Source organism: Octodon degus, unplaced genomic scaffold (assembly GCF_000260255.1).
Source record: "Octodon degus isolate 3935 unplaced genomic scaffold, OctDeg1.0 scaffold00075, whole genome shotgun sequence".
NCBI lineage: Eukaryota > Metazoa > Chordata > Mammalia > Rodentia > Octodontidae > Octodon > Octodon degus.
In genome coordinates, this window is record NW_004524651.1 from 3728131 (window position 1) to 3750359 (window position 22229).

Sequence of the window (22229 nt, forward strand, 5' to 3'; positions counted from 1 at the left end):
GTACAGTTTCAACAAATAATACACTGCATATATTCTTCTTAGTGGTTAATTGCTGTACAAGATGCAGACTTGTGATCCTACTTACAAACACCATTAGAACAAATCATTCTATTGTCAGGTTTTGTTTTGATACCATTTTGGGGGTACCTGTCAGGTATTTTGTAGGCTGTCCCTCAATTTGAATTTTTTCCATGTTTTCATCATAATTAGACCAACCTTATGGGGTGCTTTTGAGTAAAAAATGCCACATAGTTAAAGTGCCATTTTCATTACATACCCATTATTAAGGGTACATATTGTCCACATGATTTATGATTATTAATGTTGACATTGACCACGTCAAAAATTTATGTGTGTATATTGGCCCATCAATGTACATATCCATGGATATTTCTATATGACCGTCTTTATATTAGTACCTACACATGCAAATGCATCCTTATCTACACATAGACTCATACTGCTATCTCTACCTCTATTCCACTGCCACATGTATCATTCTAGCATCTTCCTCTTGTTGATCTATAAAACCCTGCTTCAAGAGTAAGAAACCTGACTCCAGTCATCTGCCATCCAAATAAGTAATTGATTAACCCCAGTGTACATGTACAACAGTATTAAATTATTAACCTGTGCCCTAGAGGAAACCACTGCACCAATGAAAGGATAGTGTTCATGTGTAGTTCTTTTGACCATTAGTCCTACAGACCCAAAGTTACACAGGACAGAGTTTCATAGGTTTCTCCCCTTGCCCCTTCAGTGAGGTTGCTTCATATATTTGTAATTGATGTACTGTATGCCCTGCAGGATTATAAGGGTACATTAAGGTTCCTACTTACCGTTGTCAGGAGACTCTATTAAGGAAATTTTGGCAAGGTAGTAGAATGGAAACAGGTCTGGGTTTGAGGATTCTACCCATTGCCAAATCCATTAATACTTTGAGCTGCAACATCCTCAATCCACACAGTACGAAAGAAAATAGTAACATAATATTATGATTGATAAAACAGCTTAACCCATAGAGATGTTTGGGCTGAAATAAAAGAAAGTGTTTCTATGAAACACTTGCAATGCATTATCAGTGGGTAAATTGTAAGTCTTGTGCAGCAGTTAGCAGATTTTTTTCTGTGAAGGGACAGATAGTGAATATTTTCAGCCTTGCAGGCTGTCACTATCACTTGCAAATACCCCGCTATGCTGTTACAGTTCAAAGCAGGCAATGATGATGCATTGGTCAGCTCTTCATTGCTACAACAAAATTCCTAAGATATTCAACTTTTAAGTAGAAAGGTTTATTTTTGGCTCATGGTTTCAATGCTTAAGTACATGATCACCTGGTCCTGATACCTTAGCACTTTGGTGGGAGACTGCTTCATGGTGGCAGTGTGTGATAAAAGAAGCTTATCTATCTCCTGGTGGCCAGGAAGGAAAGAGAGAGACAGTAAAGCACCCGGGTCCCCATGTCTCCTTCTGGACCCTGCCCCATGATGTTACTTCCTCCCACTAGGCCACACCCATTTAAGGTTTGGCCTCTCCTCCTAGTAGCACCACAAGTTGCCAATTAAACCTTTAATACATGGACCTTCAGGTAACATTTCAAAATCTAGATTATAGCAGACAGTAAATAAATCAATGAATGTGGCTGTGTTCCAATTAAAATTCTATTTATAAAAGCAGTTTATGGGCTTTTTTGGCTGACCCCCAGGCTGGTGTGAACATGGAAAGTTATAAATAGCTCTCCCTATTTTCTTTCTTGAAATCCCCTCCAAATACAGTGTTGGCTAGGACCTTTAGTCACTTATAGCATTGATTCACAAACTTAGGAGTCCATAGGTGGGGTTTAAGACTTGCTTGTCAACCCAACTTTTTACCACACACTTCCTTGCCCTTCCATGGTCTCCTCTTCCCTTCTTCTCTGGGACAGAGCCCAGCCTGCTCCTGCAGGAACTGCCACTCTTCTGTCCATTCAAAGAACTCCTCAACCACTTGCTAGAACCATGTTATTAGGTGTCTGGGACGACAAGGAACCTGTTATTTCTTTAGCTGAACGAGGGACTTGAAAGAGCAGCAATGAAGGGACAGGGCTAAGATCAAGACACGTGTTTCAGGAGACAGGCACTGCATGAGGTGCTTTGCCTACATCAACACATTAAAGTCTGTGATAATTCTGTGAGATAGGAATTAATACACCCACTGTGCATTTGGCAAGTCCAAAGTTTACATTTTTGCAGACTGAGTTTTCTATCAGTATAAATATCTTCCTAAGTCATGACATCCTGATTTGTACAGAAAGCAGAAAACTCAATTATATAAACTCAAGGTAACACAGTCACCAGTGAATTTAAGTACAGTTAGTATAGTTTCAATCTCTGTTAATGCAAGATTCCCATTTCTCATCCCTGGGTGTGTGTAGACTGAGCTTCTGGGGGTTGGCTCGGGTAGCATCCTGGCGAGAGAGTTGCTCAGCCTGACACTTTGTCTGCCTTTGCTGCTATGTTCTACTAAAAGTTTATCCAACCCTTTCCCTCTTCTAGTCCTTGGGATTTCTTGTCTTGTCTTGCTGATCCTGCACTCCATTCTTGTCCCAAGCTCCAGCTCCCTTGCAGCTGTGGCTCAGGCTGCATTATGGAAATTTAAAAATCAGCTAGTAGTCTGACCCCATGTTAGGACAGAATAAGATCATGCAGCCCACCACGTAGCTCCTCTGTTAGACGCACTCGACCTTGACTGACTGCACCCAGCTATAGACCAGAGATAATCTGACCTGCTCAGCCTGACCACACCCAGCCGCACAGCCTGCACATTCTACTTCAAACTTACCCTGTTTGCTAACTTGTTTCAAGGACTTTTTGCTCAGCAAGGAAGAATAACTGATGCTGCCCAATAAAAATTTACCATGCTTTTAAGCTTTTGTAAAACTTGCAAAACCTATATAAGCTAAGCCCAAAGCCTGCTCTGGACTGATGCTTTGGGAGTGATCTTGTCAGCCTGCTGGTGTAATAAGATTGGTTGTCTTCAGCTCCTTGGTGCACAGCACTTTTCATTTGGTTCAGTACCAGGTTCCGTAATGCTGTCACTGCTGTTTCCTCTAGGAGCTCATAGGCTCCTTCTCCTTGGAGTTCTGAACCGAGATGCACCCAACAAGGACTTTCCCTCAGCGATTGCTCGGGCTACTATAACAAAATATCAGGAACAACAAAAATTTCTCACATGGAAGCCGGTGTGCGGCCTGGCTCTCAGCTCTCGGCAGTGAAGGCGCTGGCAGCACCGGGAGCAGTGGTGGGAGGCGAGGCAGCTGCCGCAGGGGAGGAGCTGGTTTCCGGATGCGGCAGGCGGCCGACTTTGCTGAGCAGTTCAGGTCCTACTCTGAAAGCAAGAAGCAATGGAAGGCTCCTATGGAATTCATCCTTTACCACCTGCCAGACTACCCGGACCCACCAGACAGGTGGCAGCCACTGGACCAGCTGCTGTCACTCCCCATGGTCTGGGCCAATCACCTCTTCCTGGGCTTCAGTTACAGTAAAGACCTTCTGGACAAGGTGATGGAAATGGCTGATGAAACTGAAGTGGAAGACGTGCCACAGTTTACCACCAGAAGTGAATTAATGAAAAAGCATCAAAGCTAAGATTCACCACATTGTCGTCAGCAGCAACAGGTTCAGAAAGGCGTATGGGCTGGCTGTGACCCTGGTGCAGCGGCTCTTCAAGACCTGGCTATTACCAACATGCTGAGGTGGTTGGCGTGTGGAGGAGTATGTCTGGATTGGCTTTTTTAAAGGCTTCATCCTTCTAGTAGCTGTCACTGTAAAAGTGTGCGTGGATGTTCATGTATCTATAAGTCCTTCATCCTAAGAATATTTATTAACATTATACAAGCCAAATTTTGTTTAAAAGCTTTTCTTTTAGCCAGGTGTGGTGGTACACATCTGTAATCCCAGCACTTGGGAGGCTGAGGCTGGAAGATTCCTGTGAGTTGGAGGCCAGACTGAGCCACATAGTGAGTTCAAGACAGCCTGAACTACATAGTGAGACCCTGTCTCAAAAAAACAAAAACAAAATAAAATGCTCTTTTTAAAAATGTTGACGTAAAAAGAAAAAAAAAATTTTCTCACATGCTTGTGGGTGAGAATGCAAGGTCATGAGGCTGGCAGATTGAATATCCTGTGTCCAAATTCTGGTTCATAGATGGCACCAAGTCCCTGTGTCTTCACCAGAGCAGTGAGGTGGGGAGAAGCATGTGGGTGCACACTAGCGATTGCAAACAAGTTAGCTTTCTTGTGTGTCTTCTTACGAGGGTATCAGCCTGATTCATGAGAACCCCACCTCATGCTCTAGCCACTCTCAAAAGCTCTGCCTCCTAATACCACCACCTTGGGAACTAGGATTTCACCGTATGAATTTTGGGGGACACATATTCAGATACCAGGCTGCTGCTCTGTTGAAAGCATAAAACTATACCAAGATAATTGTTGCTATTTTAAAAATTTTGTTCTTTTGAAACGGATGATCACTGCGGTGGTATCAGGAAGTGTGAGACCTTTAAAAGCTGATTAGGTCTTTAAGAGGGATTAATGACTTTCTTTTTTGTGGTATGTGGTACCAAGGTTCCAACTCAGGACCTTGAACTTGCCAGGCAGGTGCTTATTCCGCTGAGCTATCTCCCTTAATGCCTCTCTTGTGGGACTAGAAGTGGGCACTGAAGTGGGCTGCGTAAACACCCCTTGCATTTTGCCTCTTCCATGTATGCCTGCTTGCCCTGTAGCTTTTCTGCCTTGTTATGAGGCACCTCAAGGCCCTGAGCAGATGCCAACACCATGCTCCTAGACATCCAGCCTCTAGAACCATGGGCCAACATAATCTTCCCTCCTTTATAAATTACCCAGTATGTTAGCCTTGTGTCAGTCCAATACATACTGAGGTCTTTACAATTTTTAGAGATAGATCTTATTTTGGCTTCATTTTTGGAGGCTTTAGTCCATCATCAGTTGGCCTTGTTGTGTGGAAGTCACATGGGAAGGTGCCCATTTTGTGAGAAATGACTTCACTGCCAGGAAGGGAGAAAGAAGAGACTAGATCGCAGAACTTTGTTTTGAGGGTGTACTCCTAATGACTGGAAGATCTTCTGCTAGGTTCCACCTCTTAAATGTCCCCCACACTGGCCTTTATGGGAAACTCAAGATCCAAACTGTGGCACGTGGTCCCAAATATTCTGTTGTAGGAGCAGGAAGTGGAATCAGAAATGTGAGAAGAAAGTAATGATTTGGTGGAAAGACAGCTTGATGCATCAGAGTGCCACAAATAGGGGACGGTGAGAGTCAGAACAAGGAAGGGCTGTGTCTCTTGGATGGGTGCTGACAGAATGGGTTAGAAAGAGGAATGGCACAGTTGTGTGTGCTGCTGTCTGCTGCTTTCTGGGGGCTAGCACTGCCCATCTCAGCAGTGTATTCACACAGGAAGGGCCATGTGGCACAGCCCTTGAGTCCTGAGGAGTCACTCCTGAACATGTTGCTAGTGGACGTAGCCCTGGCCCTGAGAGCCTCTACCAGGCGGAGGCACAAAATTATGGTCAGTAGGACTGAGAAATGAGGCAAGGGCAGGATTCTAGCATTGTGTGTAATTACACTGGGGACCACGAATGAGGGCCATAGCCTCGGCTATATATGCTTTACCTGTGTTTTCTAATTTTAATCTCCACAAATATTCAGGTGGTCAGTGATGACCACAGGGGAGGCTCTTTTCTTTTTCTTTTTCTTTCTTTCCTTTTTCTTTTTTAAGAGGACAGTGGGGACCAGGTCTGCAAGAGATAGCAGCTACAAGATGACCATTCTTTCAGGAAGTGTACTGGTGACAGAAATGGAGGACAAACAGTGGTAGTTCAAGGAGGAAGAAGAAAATTCTAATAGTTCCCTTTTTAGTTTATTTGAAATGAAGGGGCCGGGGAGATGGCTCAGTAGAGTAAGTGCTTTCCTGGTAAGCACAAGGGCCTGAGTTCAATCCCAGTTCAAAAAAAAAAAAAAAAAAAAAAAAAAAAAAAGAAATAAACTGAGGGGAAAGGAAGGAAGAAGTAGTGGGGAAGAGACTGATCATACAAAAAAAGAAAGGCTCTTGGAATGGCATGCTGTAGGCCAGGGGTGATGAACCTGTGGCACGCGTGCCACCGTGGGCTCTTTCTGTCATTGAAAGCTCAGCCAGGTTCACCATCACTGTTAGGCAGGAGTGAAGTGATGTTGGTTTGAAGTGAGCAGTGAGTTGGTTCTGGTGATGAACCAGGGTGAGAGCAGGGGAATGCATGGAGGGAGTCCCAGGCCAAGTGGAGCTCCGTCAACAAAGGAGTATGTTGGGAAAGGCCCAGACAGGTACTAGAATGGGTAGGAGGGAGCCTGAGGAACACACACTAGCTGTCCTTAATGTCTTTAATAAAATGTCAGAAATAGCCATTGACTGACAGTGACGGAAGTGTGGTGTTGCCGGCTGAACTGTGCCGTACCCTCAAGCTGATTCCTGTGTTGAAGTCTTAAACCTTGCGCCTCAGAGGGCAGCTTTATTTGAAGAGGAGGCCTTTAAAATGGTAGTGAAGTTAAAGTGAGGACATGTGACTGGGCCCTCCTCCATATAACTTGCTTTAATCCTCAAGCACAGCAGAGCTAAAATTATAAGGGCTGAGGGCAGCTTTCTGCATAGCCTCTGCTCTGAGTGTTTGGATCCTGCCTAATCTCCATCCCCCTGCCTCCACCTCTGGAGTGCTGGTGTTACAGGTATGTGCCACCATACCTGGCCTGTTCCTCACTTTCTTTTTCTTCTTTTTCTCTCCTGAGAACTGAACCCAGAGCCTTTGAACTACATTCTCAGTCTTTTTACTTTTTTGAGACAAGGTCTCACTAAGTTGCCCAGGCTGGCCTTGAACTGGCAGTCTTCCTGCCTCAACCTCCCAAAGTGCTGAGGTTATAGTTTTGTAGATCACGAGGAGGGGTAGAACCTGTGAAGAAACTGCTTGCAAGGAGAACAAAAGCCTGTGCATCCATCCATCCATCCATCCATCCATATCATCATTCAGTCAACAGGACCCCTGTTGCATGCCCTGTAACAAAGACAGAATATAAATTCTTGATTTGGCTGGCATGTACATTCATTTTGAGTAGATAAAGTTTATATGCACAAATAACTGAAGACTAGTATATTAAAGCATGAACTTTTTATAAAACAGTAGACTTTAAATGAATTCACATACCTGCTATGAATATGTGTTTCTAGGAAGCAGAATTCCATCCACTACGTAAGTCCTCGAAAACACTGAGGCCTTTCCCAGGACCCTTGAGGCTCCCTTGGAGCCGGCTGTGGACTGCTGTTCTTTGGTGTGGAGTAAAGCCTTGATGGGTCTCAGGGGATGCCCACTGGGCACCAGAGACTATAGAAAAAGCATCCTGGAAGAGGGAGAACATGAACTGTGCCTTGAAAGGGGGGTTGTGTTTGGCCACAGGAGGAGGAAGTCACACTTTGTGGAAGATGGAGACCAGGGATGAAATGACCATCAGAGGTGGGCAGAGGTGTATGTGGGTCAGTCAGGGTCTGACAGGACGGAGCTGGCCCACTCAAACTAGGAAGGTGAGGACACTGTACGAAGGGAGCATTTGACAAAGACACAGGCAAGGTTCAGGGAAACAAGAATGTGCAGAATTTGGGCTCCGGGTGGCCATGAAATTATTGCTTAGAGGAAGTTACTTCTGCTGTCCCAGAGAGACAGCTGGGTCACCTGACAGCAGCCACACCCTTTGTCAAAAGGGTATAACCTATATCTTTGATGACCATCAAGGAGAAGCCAGGGGAATACGTGCTCCACCTTCACACCCTTTCCTACCAGGAATTTTCATGTTCAAACCCACCTGGGAAACACACAGAAACAGCGCTCCTAACAGTCAACCTCCCCAAGCCCAGAGAATAGTGAGAAAGATGGAGGAGAGTCCGAAAGGGATAAACAAAAATAACCCAATAGACTGTTGCTGGGTTAGAGCCCAAGGAGTATGTCAGTTATCTCTTGCCCTAAAATGCTGTGTAAGGAACAACCCTGGAGTCCCAGTGGAATGTGTGTACAACACTGACTTCTGTCTTCACAGGCCTGTGGGTTGGCTGAGCCTGGCTGAGCCTGGAAGGGCACTTCTGATGCCCACCACAGGTATGTGTTGGCCGTGAAAGCTTGACCCTGTGTGTTCATCCTAGCACCCCTGTTGGAGGGCAGCAGCTCCCTAAGGGGAAGGTCCTCTGGTGAAGGCTGGGTGTCTAAAGGCTTTGGTTATATCACATCTGTGGATAATGCCCAAAGCACGTCACATGGCCAGGGCAAGGGGCAGGAAAGTACATTCCACTTAGGGAAATGAAGGCACTGCCAGACTGCGAGGCAGAGGGGATGAGCGTGGGGAGGTGTGAAGAATGGGATCGGCCGGGGTCTTGTGGGAGGGTGAGGTGCAGTGCAATGTGTTGGTAGCGGGGACTCTGTGTAGGTGACAAGGATGTGGCAACTGTTTACACTTCTTTCTCACAGCATCCATTCTTCCTATCATAGTAATAACATTTTTAGCTTGGTCTATGATTTTATTTTCCAACTAAAGGCTTTCCCAGTTCCCTTACAATCAGGTGAGGCAATTTGACTAATGATCTGGGTAAAGAGATGAGAGTTGAAACAAGAATGTGATTTTTACTCTTAAAGAGATGCAAAATTTCATTCCTGTCTCTTCCTCGAGCTTGCTGTGTGGGTTGTGGCATGGCTGATCCTGCCAGGCCATAGAAGCAGGGTCACATCCGGGGGATGGCAGAGAGCAAGACAGCAGGAGTGTGGTTCACTTGGCTGCTTTGTCTTTACAGTCAGATGTGAGGGAAAGAAGCCTCCATCTATTTTTGGCTATGGGTGTCCTGGGTCTTCATTTCAGCAGCCAAATCTGTAAGAAGCACAAAATGATAGGAACTTCTATTTTGATATCTAAATGTAGACACAACCCAGGAGGAGGTAAAACTTATTTTCAGCATGTGCTGGTCTACGGGAGCACAGATAGCAGAATCCTAGTTCTTTTCCTACGTCTTCCCTGTCCAGTATTTGGGAAGTATTCTCATGGAGATCGCTGACAAAGCAGTCTCCCTTGGCGGCGGCAGAGGGACAAGCAGTGCTGCAGGGACAGGCAGTGCCAGGCTTGCTCCATGAGCCAGCCAGGGGGCCTGCGGGGCAAAGAGCGCTGTTGGCCTCTTGTCTGAAGTACAGTGAGGCAGAGGGCAGGGTTCAAACCTGGGCCACTGGGGCGCCTGAGCCCTTGCTCCACTCGTTCCTCCTGCATTAGACCAGAGGGCACGGCGGCGACTTCATCCTCAATGGTTTCTCCAAGCCCCTTCTGGACATCCATGGCTGCAGCAGCTAGACTGACTCTTGCCATGCCTGACAGTGAAAGGACTGCTGTAGTGCTTTTATTTCATTATGTGAAATATTAGTCATTTGCTATTTAAACCACTGTGCATTTTTTCCCTCTTATTTACTATATTAGCTATACCTAAAAAAGGTTAGTCAAGCCTGTAATCCCAGCACTTAGGTGGCTGGGGCAGGAATACTGTTGCAAATTTGAGACCAGTCTGGGCTACAAAGTAAGCTCAAGGCTGGCCCGAACTGCATGGCGAGACCCTGTCTCAAAAAGACCTCCCTGCCAAAAAAAATTTAGTCAGTTTGTTAAAAATACAGACTGGCCTTGAGCTCACTTTATAACACAGGCTAGTCTCAAACTCACAACGATCCTCCTGCCTCAGCCTCCGAGTGCTGGGATTACAGGCATGTGCCACCATATCTGGCTGTGTTGGCATTTAATAATTTTAAATTTTGTAGTCTTATGTATCATCATAAGCAGCCTATATTCATAATACTTTTAATAAGTGTAAATTGTACATATATAAAATGTCCTGGGAATTTAAAAATGAATAGAAAAATATTTTTTAATTCCTGATTTGTATATTTTCCTGTTATGAATATTCTTTATGGTTCTCTCTTAGCCAAAATTTATACCTTTAGTATTTGAGCATCCAGTGAATTATAGAGCAGGTTTTTTTCTTTGAAATCAGGATTTCTCACATCACTAATGGAAGCCATTTGTGACTTTAAAATTTCCAATCAAAATTAAATGTTTTTGTTTGTTTAATCTTATTCAAAAGAATATCATTGAAATATGATTGATCTCGTATTCTAAAAATTCAAAATGGAAATCTCAGCCTCATCAGGACAGGTGGCAACTAACAGTATCCCCTGAATTCCTACTTTTAATATTTTGCCCTTTTTTTTCCAGTACCATGGGTCAAACTTGGGACCTTGTACTTGCCAGGCAGGCGTTTATGCCACTGACATGGTTTTAATATTTACAATTCTGTCAGTATCCCTCGTAGATATTTGTGTTGGTACTTATTTATGTTGTGTCTGGCCTAGCTTTTTTTGCTGCACGGCAGAAGAACTGGTTTTTAAGAATCTTTTGACTCGCTGTAGCTTCCAGCAGTGATTTAGTAGGGCACTGTGAATGATGATTAAATGAAGAAGGATAAAAACCAAGCTGATGTGTGAGTTAAAGGGGGAACAACTGATAAAATTAAACCTTTGCAACCTGATGAACTAACCCAAATTTGCAAAGCCCACAAATCAGGATTCCTCCACTGTCTCCCTGCTTCTCTCAGAAGAAAAGGTTCAGTTGGTTGATTTCTTATGGCTATGGGGAATGAGAGGCAGTGCAGAAAGCACAGGCTACTCAGCAAGACAGGAAGCAAGGGGACTTGGATTCAAGCCCCAGTTGTTGGGATCATAACCTGACTCATCTGTCCTTCAGTTTCTTTGAAGAGTAAATGTCAGATTCCTCATCCACACAGGATGCCACCATGGCTCCTACAGAGCACTTGGTACTTATTTATGTTGTGCCTGGCCCAGCTTTTTGTGCTCCACAGCAAAACAATTGGTTTTTAAGAATCTTGACTCGCTGTAGCTTCCAGAAGTGATTTAGTGGAGCACTGTGAATGATGATTAAATGATACAGCAAGCTCTGGCAGCAGATACTGCAAGATTGGCCAAAGGACAGTGTTCCATTCTGGGCCCAGGGGACTAACTTGAGACCCTATGGCTAAGCCCACTTAATGAGCTGTCCAGATGAATTGTTGGGAGAAGCACAAGGCCTGGCAGCTCACTCCACCCAGGTTGCACAGCAATCACTGCCTTATATACTTAGGGATAATGAGTCCTTTGAGAAGATTGGGGCCTGGGATATAATCCTGGCCATGTCATGCAAGGCTGATTGGGAGAGTTCATTCATATCCTTATTCACTGAAAAATGCAAAATCCAGAGAAAAGTGTGAGCAGTTACTGTGAGTTCCACTAGCCCTTTGGCCATCTGGTATACCTGGGCAGGATGCATACAGATTTCAAAGGATATATAAGAAATAAAGAAGGTGGATAAGTGGAGCAAAATGTCAACATCTGCTTTATGATTTAGAAGGTAAATATGTCAAAAGAAATAACCAACAGAGTAAAAAGAAAACCCCAAAATTGGGGAAAAGTTATAGCCAACTGTGCCCCAGACAAAAGATTCCTATCTAGAGCATATAAAGAATTTTTTAAAAATCAGGACTGCAAAATTCAAAGACCCAATCCAAAAATGGTCATTGAGATAAATATTACACTTCAAAAATGAAGAGATACAAATGACAAATGTATGAAAAAATGTTCAACATCCATTGGTCATTCAATAGATGCGAATCAAAACAGTACTGAGACAACCATCTTACACCAGGAAAAATGGCTATTATCAAGGACACAACCAATAACAAATGCTGGAGGAGCTGTGGGGAGAAAGGAGCTCTTCACCACTGTTGGTGGGAGTGCAGACTGGTACAACCACTGTGGAAATCAGTATGGAGATTCCTGAAAAAGCTAGGATTGGAGGTGTCCCATTCAAGCCAGCTATTCCCCTCCTGGGTATTTTTCCAAAAGAGCTGAAATCATCATACCACAGTGATATATGTGCACCCATGTTTATAGCAGCACAATTTGTCATAACTAAGTCTTGGAAACAACCCAAATGCCCATCAACTGAGGAATCAATAAAAAAGGTGTGGTATTTTTGTACAATGTGCTTTTGTAGATAAATGGATGCAACTAGAGACTGCATTGGTGAGTTAAATAAATCAGACCCACATGTACAAACATCATATTGTCTAGTGTGAGAATATAAAAGAGTAAATAAAATCTGAAAGGTACAATAGACACTGAAAGGGAAAGAATTTGTTCAGTGGGCAGTAAAAACTGGGATGAGGAAAAGGACAAAAGAGAGAAGGAAAAAAGATACATTTATGTATATATGCAGGATAGTTTGGATAATTGTACTGCCGATTTCCGCTGGTCTTTTGAAAGGAACAGTTAATGTTTAAATACTTTTTATTCTTATTTTCTTATACCTTTTTAAAGTGTGTTTTTACAACTTAATAAATAGTTTTCTTGATGAATGTAGTCATGAATGTTGTGCAGCAGTATTCAAGTTATGTTTTTCCTGATCGGTCTCTAGTCTTCAGTAAGTGTAAGAAGTTACTGTATGAAACATCGATCAAACTAGTAAGACTGCATTAGTGCATCCATCACTTTCAGGATTGCTGGCTACCTGGGCATATTTACCCTAAATAACCTTGCCTCTTTGTGTCACAGGCCCAACTCGCTCACGTTCACCTCAGTCACTGTTACTTTGGTAATAACACCCAAAGTTGTATACAGTGGCAATGAAGGATTCTTTTTCACACCAAGTATTGGCAGGCAAAAGGTGGCTTTCAGTTCAGGATGTGTTACATGGGCCTTCTTAAAGTGAAGCCCACTGGTCTAATGAATCTTTCCTATTTAAGTGGTTTTCTTGTAAAGCCATCTCCAACAAAGCAGACCTGAGTAGCCATCCTCTTCCATGCCTTCTTTTTTCTCTTTCAAGTTCGAATAACTTTTAATACTTCTGTTTCTCTTTGGGCATGAACTTTGGGCAGAGGAACTTTCCATTTTCCTGCCTTTTCTTTTCATTTTTGTTTAATCACATTGGAGGTGCTTTTTCACGAGACTGTCTCTGTCCAGCAGGTAGGCAGATACTGCTCTTTGTGGAGTCTTTTCATCATTCTTTTGTTTGGTGTTTCTCTTATAATGCATCTTGATAGTTTTCTTCATTTGTATTTTCTCCACATGGCGCTGTTCGTGAAAGAGCTCAGCCTTCAGGCCAATCATTTTTTTGCCTTCTTTGAATGTTCATGAGCCTCTCGACTTTCCTTCTTTTTTTCTCATGGTAATCCAAGCAGTACCCATAGCATTTATGGTGTAATTCAGTATATTCATTCTGTGGCATGATGACAGCTGCAGAGCCACCATGGACAGCCTCAGGTATGCAAAGAAAAGTCCTAACTTGGAGGTGTCCCAGATGCAGCAGCTGCCGCTGCCTCATACTTTTTTTGTTGTTGTGATTATTTTTTTAACCAATTTTCATGTTTCTAGCTGATAACCTAAACAGCTAACTTGAAGATAACATTATGCAATACAGCAATCATTGTTGAATTCCTGTTACTTTGCTTAGTGAGATTTTGTATCATTTCTAATGTTTTTTAAAAAAATTTTGTATTCTTTAAAAAATAAGAAAAAAAATTTAAAAAGATAAATATGATACCAGGGCATTAAAGGGTTCTTCCCAGGAAAATAGAATAATTAGAGGAAAAATTTCTTAGCCTGGAAAGTTTGCCATACTTCTACACCTATTGAGTATTGTACTGGTTGGTACATTGTGTCAACTTGAGAAGTTTCAAAGTTTAAGTGACTCAGCAGGGAACCGGGGTTCTTACTTTGTAAACATCCTCATCCTGTGCAAGAGGAAGGCATAGAGATTGTGTGAGTTCTGCACCCCCACCCCAGAATATCCTTCTTATAATGTAAGGAGGGAAGAGGGGCTTGCTAGAAGCCACAGCTGCTGCCCTTCACTTTGCCCTTTTCCACAGCCAGGAACAACTGCCCTCTGCTGTATGCTACTGTGGCTTGGAGCCTGCCAAGTATGGACTGAAACCTCCACTAATTGTAAGCTAAATAAACCTTTCCTTCCTTAATTTTTCATGTTTTGTACTTTGTCCCAGCAACGAGTAAAAGGTAACCAAGACAAATATAGTAAGAAATGAGATTCCTCATCACAGTGACTCTTAAAACAAGTTTTTAAAGGTTTTTCTCTGACTCTGGGCCATATTTTGGTAAACAGAATGAGTTAGGTTTTCTATTGGACTCCTTCATCTCATCTTCTATTCATTTTGATACAGTTTTCCCCTGGTATCCACGGGCCCCACATCTGTGTATTCAACCAGTTGTGGATTGAAATATTGGAGAAAAATTGTGTCTTCACTGTACATGCACAGACCTCGTTCTTGTAATTCTCTAAAAAACATAGTATAACATATTTAAATACCATTTAATTATTTTAGGTATTATAAGTAATGTAGAGATGATCTACGTATGTGGGAGGAGCCTGGGTCTTTGGCAAATCCTATGCCATTTTACATTTTACATATATAAGGAACTTCAGCATCCTTGGAGATACAATCTGTGTGGGATCTTGGAACCAGCTCACGGGTCCCGAGGGATGGCTGTATTATTTAATACATACCAAACTGTTCGCAGTTTCTTCATTCCTTTTGCTTTGCTCACTTTCTAGTTCAAGATTTCCTAACTGACCACATTAGCCTTTTTCTTATTTATTTATTTATTTATTATTTATTTGGTACAGGGTCTCCCTATGCACCTGAGACTTGTTGATCACTATGCTTGTCTCAGCATAGCATGTGGTACTAGGGATGGAATCCAGGTCCTAGAACTTGTCATGCACTTCAACCACCAAACTATCTCCCCGGCCCAGCCTTTCTCTTTTCTTCAGTAGCTGCAAGCATGTCAGTGAGCCTGAAGGTCATCTAGTCCAGTAAAGGAGTTTCCTTCTGTATTCCTCAGAGCACTTGGTATAGCTTTTGGGCATGGAAGGTGAGGAATCAGTTGGGCAAGTATACAGGAAAACGATCCCCATGAGAAATGACACTTGAGCTGTCAAAGGTGGTACTTCCCAGGTAAAGGAGGCAGTGAGCAAATCTAGGTACAGCATGGAGGTCAGACAGAGCATAGTGAAATGCGCAGGTAGTATGATTTGCCTGCTGAGTGCATGGGCAACGAGGGTTGAAGATGGAGCTGGGAGTTGGGCCCCAGTGCCCCACTGTCCTTCTGGGTCCATTCCACTGGCACCTGGGATTCTGGGAGGATAGATTTGGATTTAGGGGACCTAAGAATAGAGAACTAAGCCAGGTGTAGTACATGCCCATTGTCCCATTAATGGGAGCCTGAAGCAGGGAGGACCACTTGAGCCTATGAGCTTGAGACCACCCTAGGCAAAGTCAGGTTTAAAAAAACAAATACAAATAAGCAAACCAAGGACAAAAACCTGATCAGATTTACTTTCTTGAAATTGTGACAAGAATGTGAACAGGGGGCATAGGCTCACCCTGAGTCCTACTTTCCTCACTCTAAAGCAGAGTAATAGTTTGCATGAACATCAGACCTGCTGATATATCTGCAAGTGGCGCATATGCATGACAAATTATTGTTATGACTCTGGGTCACAAATGAGTCCACGAGTTTGTATCTTGAGAAATCAGTCAGCTGAGGCAAAACTCATGTGCTTGGTCTTGTGACCTGATTTATGTGGAGGGGCGTTATTACTGTTCGTTGTGTATCAGGTGGAATCCTGACTGCTTCAAACTGGAAGGGTGGATAGGGAGGTCTAGTCAACATGGCTCACCGAAGAGGAAAGTGCTTCCGCCTTCCCCCCACCTTGTTATGCTTGTACTCTTTCAAAAGCCATTTAGAGAGAAAACTTGCCCATCTTCTCATAGTAAATCTGGTGGCTGAAGATGCCTTCATACTTTACTCAAACTCTTCTCCAAAGAGCATAGTTGTTATGAAGCAAATAGAAAATGGAGGCAGAAATAGCCAAGTACAGAGATTGTTCTTGAGGAATCTGGTCATGTGTGACATGAGGTCATCGGGTTTTATTCAATGTGCTGTGAAGAAGGACCTTAGTTCCTGAAGAGATGCAAACATATTCAAGGCTCGAGTGTGAATCCTGTCTTCACCATTCACCCAAGAAGTCGCAGCACTCCCTGAGCCCCAGCCCCTGTAAAATGGGTGTGAAAGGCCTACTTCACAGGGCTGTTAGAAGGAGCCCCACCTGAAAATAACAACCCCTCCATTGGTAGTTGTTGGAGGACAGCAGCGTGTGGGAAGCTGGCACTTGTCTCTTGTGATGACAGCATCAGACAGTTAATTCCAACTTTCTCCTATACACAAACCTCAGCTGACATTTGAAAAACAGGAAGAACAAAAGACAGAGGATTGAGTTTAGTCTATAACAGTTCTCACAGAGGTCTTGGAGTTCAGCGCCTGCTGCTTCTTACAGGCCTCCGCAGTTTAGGACCAGGCAACAAGGGGTCCTACCAGCCACACTAGATCTCAGGACAATGAAAGACCAACATGAATGGTGATCACAGTTCATGTAGCTGCAGGTGTCAGCTCCCTTCCGTCTTTATTCTTTTGCCATTTTATTTGGGATGGGTAGCAGCACTGCCTGGTAAGGCTCTTAGGAGTGGAGGGATGGAGTCTTACCTGTAACACCAGTTAAATTCAGTGACGCATCTCAGCACTTCTGATGAGACTTCAATGGCAAGTCAAGGAGTGGAAGGAAGATGGGCTTCATTGAAATTCAAGACAATGGCTGGAAGTTTGTTTTTGTGTTTCATTGCGCATGTGCCTTGGAGTTGTTTTTGAGTGTGATTAAAGAAAAACAGACTTTGTAAATAGTATTGAGCTGGTTCCATCTTTCCAGCTTTCTGCTTTTAGCCAGTATGTTGTCATATTCTCCTGATAGTATGTGATCTAGTGTAGGTCTCAGGCTAAGGCTGTTCATGCACGTCATAAACAGGCCTTCTAGATGCCAGGTCCAGGGCCTCTGCGTTTCCCAGGAGGTGCCTCACCACCCCTGCTTGGCCACTGTGGAGCAAAAACACATCCGGGGTAAACCACTTCCTCCAGTGACCAGGCACACATCCAGGGTGGTAACTGGTGAAGGCTAAAGCCATGTCTGTGCTCTCTGCCACCAAAATCTGCAAGGTGATTCATTCCTCTCAGGAAATAGTACATTAAAATATATATAACATACATTTATTACCACAACTGAAAAAATTCTTTGCCACTGGGTAGAACTGAATCTGACAAGAAACCCTATGAGATTTTATTAGTACCATTATTGTTCTTTGGCGCCATGTATTACATTGGTAAAATGACAAAACAAAAAAGAAAAATTGTAAAAGGCAAATATTTTGTACAAAAATACAAAGTTTTAAAAGCTCTTTAAGTATATTTCATGTTACTAAGAGTTGGCCTATGTATCTGTATATCTGCATAGTTTTCCTATATTTGGGATCTTAGAAATGTTAAGGAACTGTTTACACAGTGTACGTTTAAGTTCTTCCAGTAGCTCCACAACCATTGCTAGTCTTTTTCGATCGGAGCATTTTAGAAATTTGGAAGATATTATTGCGTAATTGCACAGTTATTGACTGAGGAAAATCTATGTGATTCAGTCCATCTGCACACTGAAAATCAGCATGTCAACTGGGGGAACATACTGGTTCCCAAGTCCTTGGATAATGGCAAATGAACAGTAGCCATCAACTTTTTAATAATTGTTTTCCAACACCTTCCCCCATCTGGTGAGAAGCTGATGCAGTCCAAGGGGAGTTTCCTTTGCCCTGGAGAAACTGTCCGAAAGCTTGCTCATGGCATCACACCGTGGTCCATTACAGTGCCAGTGATAGTCCTAGAAGAGATAGCAAGACTGGTGTTACTTTTGCTTAAAGAATGAAGTCAACATGCAATTCAAAAAGAAAAAAAAAAAAAACAAACCTGTAGGAATGAAGCCCATCATTCAACAGTGTTTACTTTTCCAAAGAAATGTGTAACATTCTTGTTCAAATTAAGTAAAAGCTAAACTTCACTTTGAAGGTTATTCTGGGTAAGGCTAGTCCTGACTCTAATCCCAAATGACTGAACAAGGCACACAGATGACATCTGGGTTGCATGTCACCATCTGCCATTGTCTTGTTTAGGGGATTTTCACGTTTCTGACCTCAGCTAACCAGACTGTGAGTTCCTTCTGTGTTCTGGACCTATGTGTGACACGTGGAAAGCACTTGGTGATTGTCTGTTGAATGGGTATATTAACAACTTGTCTCTCAGTTACTTGTAAGAATAATATGAGCGACATATGCTTTGTTTACCACTATCCTTTTTTTTAAAAAAAAAAAGCTTTATTGAAATGTAACTCACAAACCACACAATTCACCTAAAGAGTTTATTTCAGTTAAAAGTGGTGCCAATAAGACCTAATCTTGGAAAAGTTGTCCATCATCCCCCAAAGAATCCCAGTACCCATACTATTTATTCTCCATTTCTTCCAACCTGTAAAAGTCTTGACTTAAAATCAACTTCAGATGCAGGAGTCAGACAGCCAATGAAGTTTCTGATCATCTTTTGTAGTCAAGAAAATCTCCAAAGATCTCTCTGGTTTTAAGCTTACAAAGGGCACAGACTACATGCTGCCAGTATTAGTACAACACATGGCTTATTGCAGATGCCCAACACATGTGGAATCTCATGTGGCCGCCTGAGGTAGTTTTCCCATGGGAAAGGTGTAACATTGGGTACCATATCTTAAAGAACAATTAACTAAGTTACTGGCTTGAACAGTTAGGCCGTTTCACTTCCTGTATGTCCAACACACTTAACTTACTCAATTATTCATAACAGGCCCAGGAAGAAGACACTGGTCCGCCCAGCTGTGCCCAACCATAGGACATAGCCCTTGCAGCTCCCTCTTAAGTCCTATCAACTGCTTACCTATCTCCCTGTCTTTTTCACAAATGAAGTTGTTGATGTCTTCACACTGAAAGTCATTCCACTGCCCAGCGTAAATCAACCCAGCACAGTCTTCTCCGGGCCCGTGGCCATGACCCCAGTTATCTGGCTGTCCAGCTTTCCAATTTCTTTTAACGAAACAGAAACAAGAGTGTTATGTACACAATAATGTCAAGGTTTTCTTTGCTCATGAGAAGCAGAGGAATGTAAAAATCAAACTGAAGCATATCATTTGTCCTGGAATGAAACTGTGCTGTTTCAAACTCTTATTCAGAACAAGCAGCAGCTGTTTGAGAGAAACACAGCACATCCCTGTACGCCTGTTATCTCAGCCATGATGAAGTGACTTCTCGTCCTCATCATGCCCAGGGATCCTTGTCGGACCCAGTTAGATGAATGACTTTCTAGTATGTCCCAGAATGCTGATTCCGGGCATAGTTGTGTGTAAGTACACATGCACTAGGGGCCATCTCACACGTCTCCACACACTTTTGTGAGAACCTAGAGACATTCTTGTACATTTTGCTATCTTGTCTCTTAACATATCAAAGCATCAGGAAGACAAAGTTCTGAGAGAACACTGATTCACATTTACAAGAACCTACAATTATACACAACTAACATGGTTCTCTGACTAAGATGGAGATAGCTCATCAATGTCAGAAAAAAAATAGTAACTTAACTGAAAATGACTGATGCATTTTACTACCTTTTTTGGGAGAGAGACTCAAAGTAAGTTCTCTTTAGGGTGAGTTCACTTGAGGGTTATTAATTTGGATGCTGCTGCTCAAAGCACCACTTGCTAAGAGCTTATGGTCCTTAAATCTGTTTCTGTGCAATGAATTAGATACGCTTCTGGACCCCATTCTTGGAGGTTAACTCTTTCTCAAGCTTGTGGTTTCTGCCCAAGGAGAAAAGCTGGACTCTTGAGGGCCTGGAAGAACATGTGAAGGAGGAGTCACTCCCACCAGGGGTGACTCAGTCACCCATCACCCACCTAGCTCTTAGGGCCCCTGGGGATGAGTTCATGGTGCCCTACATCTTCTGACAGAAAGAGAGGCAAAACCAGAGGGCATTGTTTATAATCAGAGTGGGGAAGTGAGGCAACACTCTAAACCTGAACAGTGAGGTCTTAATTTGGACAAATCAACTCATTAACATCTTTTGTCTTAAAAGAAAAACACATTAGCACATGTACTGTAGGATCGCCACCACAGGTCTAGAGGGAACTATCAGGTGATCAGAGTAAAAATGGATGACACTTGGGAGGAGTGGATCTATATCGTGTGACCACTGTGTGCCAGGCATAATCTGGGGAAGGTGACACAGTACAGGGAGTCGAGCAACAGATAGATCCAGAATCTCAGACTAGTGATGCCAGATGGGGCTGAAGTTGGAAGGAAAAAGGTTGACTTCCACGTGTGCTTTCTTGTATATTTCTGTCCAACTTGCTGGTCACACCTGGAAATGTCAGCAATGTCTGAACTGGTTGATCTTATTAACGTCTGTTCCGTTCATTTCTGCCAGTAATGGAGGGAATCAATTCCAGTTTGGTTTACAGAATTTGAGATCTGTGGCTCTTGAACGTGTACAGATGGGACATTTGATAGTCTTCCTTTCTTAGTTAATCCACACACTGTATACATAGGGTTTCTTTGGATTTAGAACATGCATTTTCCTTACAGTCACTTTACGGAGATAAAAAGGACTTATCAACTAGAGGATAACTAAGTGATAAGAAAAGACATCATCTTTGTCACCTTTCTCCGTTTGGTTTTCCATGTCACTGGAATCCTTTACATACCATCCTCAAAGCTTTCTTTAGAACTAAGCATGGGATGCAGATTTGTGGGGGAGGGAGGTGGGGTGCCCCAAGGCCAGCCAGAGTTAATTCTTCCTGTGCACCGAATACCCAAGGCCTCAAAGCATCTCTCTGGAAAAGCTAAATCCCAGGGAGTAACTTGTGGTAAAACCTCTGCGTGCACGCTCATCATACAACAGAACCAGCCATGTGAACAGTTGTATGTAGAAGAGCCTGCTTAAATAGGGCCTTAGTCTCCTTCACAGGTACATTCGATGCTGAAATGCCTGAATCCCACACTACAGTGTACACATCACAGAAGCAATGAGTTAGTGTCATATGTACTTAAGTACACCAGGAACCTTGGAAACACTGGATCTCCAGCAAGCTGTAAATGTGCAAGCACAGCAGCTAGAGGATGTGGAGCACCCCACGGATTTAGGGGTCACCTTAGTGGAGACAGAGCACATACTCTCAACCTTGGGGCTACCTCCTTCCAACCTCACAACCTAGTACACACATTTCCTCATCTCCCGTAAGACTGATGGACGCTAACGTGGCTGAGAAACATCCTGTAGGAAAACAAGAGCGGTGAGAAATGTTTCTCTTCAGCAAGACGTTCTCCCACTACATGGTTTGTGTTGTGGAAGGTTGCTCTCTCCGGGCCTGACTGCCAGCCCGCGGGTAGAAATGTGACCTATGGGCCAGCGCCATGGATATTGAATTAGAAGACACTAAAGTCTTTTGTTTTGAGTCTGTGTACCATAAAACCCAATGAATGACATTATCTGGAGCCATTTGCAGGGACAGAAAAGCAACCATATTTTATCCTATAAAAGTCTGTTAGGTTACTGCCAACATATTCCTACCAAATATCATCTGTGGACAACAGGAAGAGGAAGAGGAACTGTTCTGGGGAACCCTCAAGATGTCACCTTCTTGGTGATCTGACCGTGTAACTGTGAGCGAGGGGGTGGGGTGAGAGGCTTGCTGCCTGGAGCTAGTGGGCAGAGCGAGCCTTCCCCACGCAGCTGCTTTGTCCAGCACAAGTGGACTCTGTTCATGGGGACAGCCTGCCAAACGACGCGCCCACATTTGTTCTATCCTAGTTGGAGCTTGGCTTAATCTGCCCTGTTCACCAGTTCTGTTTTCTATTTCTATTGCTTCTTGGTCTCGGTTTCTTTTTTTTTCTTTTTTTTTTTTTCCTGGAATTTTTTTATTGGTACATTTTATGTATACATAGTGATAGCATTCATCATAGGGGAATTGTAGCTTGCTTCAAACAATGGTTTTAAGCATTTTTTAAAAAGATTTAAAATTTTTGAATTTAGTTCAACTTATAATACCACATTTCCAAGAAAAATAAACCTTTTGCAAAGACATTTAAATAAAATCATACCAAGATGCACAAAA

General features: G+C 43.0%; 1 protein-coding gene and 1 pseudogene across 1 annotated transcript in view; one reads left to right on the forward strand and one right to left on the reverse strand.

The window, feature by feature from the left end:
* The first annotated feature begins 3210 nt into the window (after positions 1-3210).
* Positions 3211-3626, forward strand: LOC101560886 (annotated as a pseudogene).
* A 13620-nt stretch (positions 3627-17246) lies between these two features.
* The window catches only part of Colec12 (collectin subfamily member 12), a 176476-nt gene continuing 171493 nt past the window's right edge, over positions 17247-22229 (reverse strand). The window contains exons 9-10 of the mRNA XM_023720380.1: positions 18998-19143; positions 17247-17918 (exon numbers count right to left, since the gene is read on the reverse strand). Of these exons, the coding sequence (XP_023576148.1) occupies positions 17899-17918; positions 18998-19143 (166 nt within the window). The 3' untranslated portion in view covers positions 17247-17898. The remainder of the gene's footprint in view (positions 17919-18997; positions 19144-22229) is intronic.